Consider the following 7,038-nt stretch of genomic DNA (forward strand, 5'->3'; position numbering starts at 1 on the left):
TCCCTGAACAAGAAATTAACTAAGCATGTAGAGCGAGCATATTTCATGTATTTTGATCAATTCCATTGGTCAAAATACACCTGTAAGCCCTTCATCGAATCCATCAACAATTCTTAATACACAACTACACAAATGTTCTATTCCACTAAGCAAAAATAAATTCTATTGCACTTTTATATAATTTAAAAATTAATCTAATAAATCCTTGAGTTATACATCGCATAAAGACTTTCACCCTCCATGTTTATGGTATGTAATCCTCTCTCATATATCATATCGTAGAAAACATATAATAAAACTAATCTCATAAATCCTTGGAAAAGCTTTCATCCTCCATAAAAGTTTATCACCACATAAAAGATTTCACCCTCCATGTTTATAGTATATAAGCCTCTCTCTCGTATATCACGTCGTAGGAAACATATCATAAAAAAGTATAGCTGGTTAAATTTGCTATAAACATTTCACCAATGACTAATTGAATCGGTAACCCAACTTGATTTCTACATAAAGGTGCTTCAATTCACGGACAATAACCATATAAATCAAAGAATGTTATTCTGGAGAAAAATTGTTGAAAACGGATAAGTAAGACATATATGGCAGACTATTTGGTGCATTGCTCCTGAGGGCAACCATAATATTATTAATGTACGTAGATGACATACATAATAAGTGAGGAAGCAATTCAAAATTAAAATATTTTTTTATGATTTTCATGTCACAACTTGTGGCCTAACAAAAATAACTCTTATACAAACACAAATTTTTCCCACAAGAATAAAAGAAACTCGATTTTCAATGTGAATTCACTTGGAGAATAAAGGAATAATCTATCTTAAGGCAAAGGCTTTCTCCCCACAATTTTTTTTAACTTGTTTGTCTCCTTGTCTATTTAATGCCTTCATATGAGAAAAAAAAAATAAGAAAGAAATTTCTCGAGACAGAACATGCATGCATACGAGCTCTCCTTAGAAAGCATGGGCATGCCTTGTTTGTACAAGGCAAGCATAGCCAGCCCCAACAAAATAAAAAACAACACAAATAACATCAGATGATTTTTATTAAGGGATTTAAAGGTTTTAACAAATTTTATAATTTTAAATGATTAAAAACTTTTAAATAGATAAAATGATTGATGAACATGATTCCCTATGAGGTGAATTATGCCACCATAGGCTCCAAACTCAAATTAATGATTTTAAATTGGTATAAGATATGTTAAATCTATTTAAAAATATTTAAGTTTAAATTATTTATAATATATTTCAAAATACTTAAATGTTATTTTAAAGATTTTCTAAATCTAAACTATTCAATAATGTTTTTTGAAAATAAGGAGAGTGTAAAAAATATGCTCGACTTAATCAAACATTCTCCAAACACCACCAAGTTCTAGCTAGTTGTCAATCAACTCTTAAATAACAACAACAACAACAACATCAAACTTTTATCCCACTATGTGGGGTCGGCTACATGAATCCTTTTCCTCCATTGTGTCCTATTAAAAGTCAAATTCTCGTTTAAATCTAATAAAGAAAAGTCATTCCTAATATTTTCTAACCTAGACTTTTAGGACTGCCTCCACCTTTCTTAACATAAGTCTAATTTAATACCTCTACTCTCCTAATCGGGTCATCGGAAGGCCGCCGTTTTATGTAACCAAACCATCTAAGGCGACTCTCTCTAATCTTATCTTCTATTAGAGCTACTCTAACCTTTTCACGTATATGCTCATTTCATATCCTATCTCTAAGGGTAAAGCCACTCATCCACACCTGAGCATCCTCATCTATGCCACACTTAACTTTTCTATCACACAACAAGCCCAATGCATTCCTCCACTTCAACCATCCAATTTGAATTCTGCTGATAATGTCCCCATCTATTTCACCATCACTATGAACAATTGATCCAAGATATCTAAAACGTGTACTCTTATTAATAACTTGATCGTCCAAAGTCACAATCCCTTTACTAGGTCTATTACTACTAAAATTACACTCCATATATTCTGTTTTAGATCCACTCAAGCGAAAACCTTTAAACTCTAAGGTTAAAACTCCTTCTCTAGTCTTATCAACAAGAAGAATATCATCAGCAAAAAGCATACACCAAGATACATCCTCTTGCAAATGTCTAATGGAGAGCAGTCTGCCCCGTGTGGTCCACTGCATTCACATCTCCCCCATGCTGTCCACACACCAAAAATCCTAAATCCGCTCACTCACAAAATTTTAAAAAATAGATAATATGGAGAGATCGCTGTAACTACAACTAACCCCCACCAAGGAAACAAGTTCAAAAGAAAGCAAGAAGAAAAAGACCTCGATGATGTATTGAGCAGCAGCGGTGCGATTATTGAGGGAAGCCCATTGAAGAGCGTAATACCCACCACCGTCAGGCTCCGTGACGGAGCAGCTCTCGGCTCCACTAGCCTCTGTAGCTTCTCGAGATCGCCATAGGCTGCCGCCGTGTAGACATCGTTTCGCAGCGCTTCCTCCTCCGTAGCAGTAGAAGCCGCCGTTGAAGACGATGTGACGCCGCCAGCGCTGCCTACGCCGGAGTGGGTGACATCCCTTCGGTCCTCCTCCTCCACAATCTCGATCTCCGACGCCATCGGCAGGGAAGGCCGACAGTGCGACGCCGGAGAGGAAAGAAATCGGAAGGCGGACTTTTGAGAGCAGAATTAGAAGAGGAGGACAGGGTTGACTGGGCTAGCCGGATTTTTGAAGAAGGGATCGATGGAAATGGACGCTGGAGAGAGCTGGAGTGATTTTGTTTCTGTTTATTTTTTGTTTTCCGATTAATTTCAAGATTTAATTTTTTGGGTAACTTAACTTTTATTTCCAGTAAGATTAGTAATTGGAAAATTTATTATGTGTAGATTTCAAATGTGTGCAAAGTTCACGTCACCCAATATCAATATGTATGTAATAATCTCTCAAATAATGGGTTAATCTCAACCATTTTTTTTATTTTATCTTGAAATTTATTAATTAATTGAATTCAAGTTTGAATTTTATTTTAAAATTTGAAATTGGCTCAACAATCAGCTCATTTATTATAAAAAAAAGATGATTTTTATTCAAACAAGTATCCCAATAAAATAAAAAATAAGAAATTAAAAAATCAAAGAAGTGATATATTTTTAAATATTTGTAACAAATTCATATTAAAAATATTGAATTATAATGTATTTTATATAAATATTAGCTGAATAAATTAACTCATGCGTCAACGAGTCGAGTCAAGATTAGCTCTAATTTGGCTCGTCAATTCATTGAACTTAATTCATGAGTCATTAATCAAATTGAGCCAAAGTTGGCTCATGAATTAAGTTTGACTCAATTACATCATAGGAGAGCCCACAATTATCGCAACATTTTGACCTTAATTTTGGTGATTATAATAATTCTTAGGCCAATGATATAATTAAGTAATTCGAAAATGAAAAGGTCATTGCCCTCAACTTCGTGAAAATTTTCGAACTAAACACTAAGGTTTTATTTGGGAAACTTTCTTACTGTTGTCTAAAGCAATTTTCTAGTACAATTCAAAAAAAATTATACTAAAAAATTATAAGTAGTCAAAAAAATATCTCAAATAAAATCTAAGTCAAACTAATCTAACTTGTTTAAAAAATTTACATTTTAACCCATAGCTAAAACACTTTTAAGAAGTATATTTGGCTCATAATGGCATCCAGTTTCTAAGGATTCTTTATTATTATTATTATGGGATTTTTACATACCTAACACATAAAATTATTCTATTTACTTATCTAACACCCAAACATCACTATTTACTTATCTAACACCAGAAAAAGCTTGCCCTCATCAAAACTAAAACTCCGTTACCTCCCGTCATACGCAAACCCCGACCTTATCTTTCTGAAACTTTTGTTTCGCCTTCATCGCCTCGCTTGGTCGGCTTATCCATTTGTTCGTCTATGTATGTTTTTCTCCATTTCTCAATCTCTTTTTCCTTGCTCGGATTGTACAAAAACTCAATTCCCAGATTCATACATGATGTGCAAATTCGAAGTTGCAGACAAAGCTTGATCATCCATTTGTTCGGCCAGTACAAAAACGAAGCTGCATTTAACAATATTTTTCTATACACCTAATAATTTTGAATTGGGTTTCAAGAGGGTAATCGACTGAGTGATCAAACAAATTGTAAAAGAACCTGCTTGTGCCAGATTTGTTCTCCTTTATACCTTTTTCATTTCAAAACTTGAAGATAAAATGTTTAGAGAAAGAAATGGAGACTTGTTTCAAATGAAGCATACTTAGATTCATATTATTATCCTAGAGAGTTTGGAATATGAGCGAGATCAAAACTTAAAGGTTCAGGATGCATCTGTGAATCAAAAAGCTGCATTTCTGAATTTGTTTAGGGGAAACAAGTAGCTGGAAAATTTTAAAAAAAAAAAAAAACATCATCGTGGACAGCGTGGAGAAGACGACCAGCGTAGGCAGCGTGAGCACCTAATTTTTGAATCGGCGTGGAGAGACGACCAGCGTGGACAACAGTTCGGATTGGTTGGGATGTATTCGGACAGCCTGGAGAAGATGACAGGAGGGCGGTGTGGAGAAGACGACAGGCGTGGCGATGTGGAGTTGCTCGATCGAGACGTTCTCATTGGACGGGGTGAAGGATGTAACGAAAGGTAACGCGAGTGGTAATTTTTGTAACCTAGTAGTGTTTTAGGTGGTAAAATAGTAAATAGTAAAATTTAGATGTTAGATAAGTAAATAGAGCAATTTTAAGTGTATATATGTAAAAATATCTATTATTATTATTTGTTTTTAAATATACTTAGACAGACGTCATTGCCAGGTCTTGTGTTTTTGATGAAAAAAGTGAAAGATTGCGTTGAATAGTCAACATTTACCATTAAAATTTATCGAGCAATAATCACATGAGTCATATTTAAAATGTACTTAAACAAAAGCATCATATATAATTCCATGTTTAATTTGGTATGCTTGTAACGCATTGGAGCATAATCAATAGTCTAGACCATGTTGGATGACTAAGGGGAACTTTAGTAGGATCGATTTCCTCTTCCAAATGGCTTCACATGGCGACAAAAATTGTACAAACAACAAATGGCAGTTATGCAAGCTCAGATGTGGCATGAGAGGTTGCATCATCAAAAGTTAGAATTTGTGGTGGTTACTTTACTTGAGCTAATAATGCCTCCAACAAGATTTATGTTTATTGGAATTAATTTTGATGCGCTTGTTGTTCACTTAAATTAATGAATTATTTGGAATATGTTTTATGTGCTCAACCTATCTATGGCTTTGGTGGGTTGTGTAGTTTATATGGATTTATATAATGATATTGGTGGCATGGGTGGTTTTTATGGTGAAAGGCAATTTATGTGGCATGTTATCCTCATATAAGTTTGACTAGCGTAAACATGTTTGAGATTAAGAGCTAAGATTTTGTTCACACTTACACTTTGGATGTTTGATTGAAATACCACTGGTAAGCTCAACCATGGCTCCCTGGGGATATAATCATGGAGAATCTAATTGGATATCATCTTATTTTGAAATCAATGATAATCATATTAGATATGAAGAGAGATTATTGTTGGGGAATTAAACCATGTAGCAAACACAAATAAGAAAAGAGAAATTGCAATGGAAGAAAGAACATCAAAATTTACTGTGGAAAAATCTGAAATTGGGAAAAACTACGGAGCCACACTACCAAGAAATTCACTATGAAAATTTTGGAGAAATGGTAACTCCCTAGGATCTAATTGAAGGATTGAACTTACTTAAACTTATGATTAATCTATCTCATCCACAATTAATAACAATCAGAGCTGCTAACATTTTAATTATCATCACAATATCAACATTTGTCATCTTTTCAAAACAAATATTTATAATAGTACAGATCATAGAAGTCTTTCTACCAAATAAATAAATATTAAATTACAAAAATCATAGTACCTAATATTCTAAGCTCAGAGTCATCATCTAAACTAGATCTACTTTACTGGATCCTTTTCTTTACCAAAAATATTTGAAAACAACAGAGTGAGCTCAACCAGCACAATAGACTTCTTATACTATCCCATTTATGTTATCTGAAATAAGAGAATACTAAAAAGAATGATTAAACAATAAAAAATATTAAACCAACAAGATACTTGCAGAACACACTCAACATGGTCACATATAAGTTACTTGGATAAAGATATTTGGATGCTTCACAAAATATGTAGCCTCAGAAGTTCATTTGCACTTGCCTTTTTATATTTTCATCATCAAAACCCGTAAAGATTTTAAACTTTTAAATTATTCATTTCATATTATGAACAGGAATACAATGTTATGTTTATATGCACATGTCCTGATGCATCATTATAACCCACTTCCACTTATATCTTCCTTTACCTCTCATACCTTTATATAGAAAATGGGGCTATAATCCCTCACACATCTGCATCAAAGCAGATGGGGCCAGAAATGTACTAGCAATGTTACTTAATCTCCCACACCTGCATTGTAACAGCTCAAACTCTTAACTATCAAGATATTATTCGCATTGGCCTAAGGGCATTATAGTTTTGTCCTATTGGTGTAACTTCCCAGGAGGCCACCCATCTTAGAATTTTCTCGAGATGAGCACGCTTAACTATGGGGCTTTTTTAGTAAAATTTCAACCATTACACCAAAAGGTGTCTCGATATTTAAGAGTTTGATTTATATTTACTTGGGAGGTTTCACATGCATTTTACAAGTGGGGCTAGCATCCCTCCAACATCTGCATAAGGCAAATGTGGCTAGAAAATATATTTAGAGCCCTTATAATATAATAGAGAGTGCATTTTTCCCCCACATTAGAACATAATATCCAATGCAATATAATGTGGAATGAAAATGCAATGCAATATTATTAAATGTAGACTTCCAATGCAGTATTTAGAACATGCATGAATTGTCAGTAAAGGCCAAGTTATCTGTAAAATAGGAGATTCATAGAATTTTTCCTTTTTAATTTTTAACT

At 33.7% G+C, this 7,038-nt stretch overlaps 1 protein-coding gene across 2 annotated transcripts; it reads right to left on the bottom strand.

Annotated features, from left to right (window-relative positions):
* Positions 1-146: 146 nt before the first annotated feature.
* LOC110109215 (protein S-acyltransferase 24-like) lies at positions 147-2,823 on the bottom strand. Of its 2 annotated transcripts, none has more exons than XM_028693687.1 (2): positions 2,328-2,823; positions 147-902 (listed from the first exon to the last, which is right to left on the bottom strand). In XM_028693687.1, the coding sequence occupies exons 1-2, from the start codon at positions 2,618-2,620 to the stop codon at positions 896-898; spliced, it is 300 nt and encodes a 99-aa protein (XP_028549520.1). In that variant the 5' UTR covers positions 2,621-2,823; the 3' UTR covers positions 147-895. The 2 variants fall into 2 exon arrangements, with proteins under 2 accessions (XP_028549520.1, XP_020695872.1); XM_020840213.2 differs by lacking the exon at positions 147-902 and adding an exon at positions 2,061-2,193.
* Between the last annotated feature and the right edge of the window lie 4,215 nt (positions 2,824-7,038).

Source organism: Dendrobium catenatum, unplaced genomic scaffold, assembly GCF_001605985.2.
Source record: "Dendrobium catenatum unplaced genomic scaffold, ASM160598v2 fragScaff_scaffold_334, whole genome shotgun sequence".
Classification (NCBI taxonomy): domain Eukaryota; kingdom Viridiplantae; phylum Streptophyta; class Magnoliopsida; order Asparagales; family Orchidaceae; genus Dendrobium; species Dendrobium catenatum.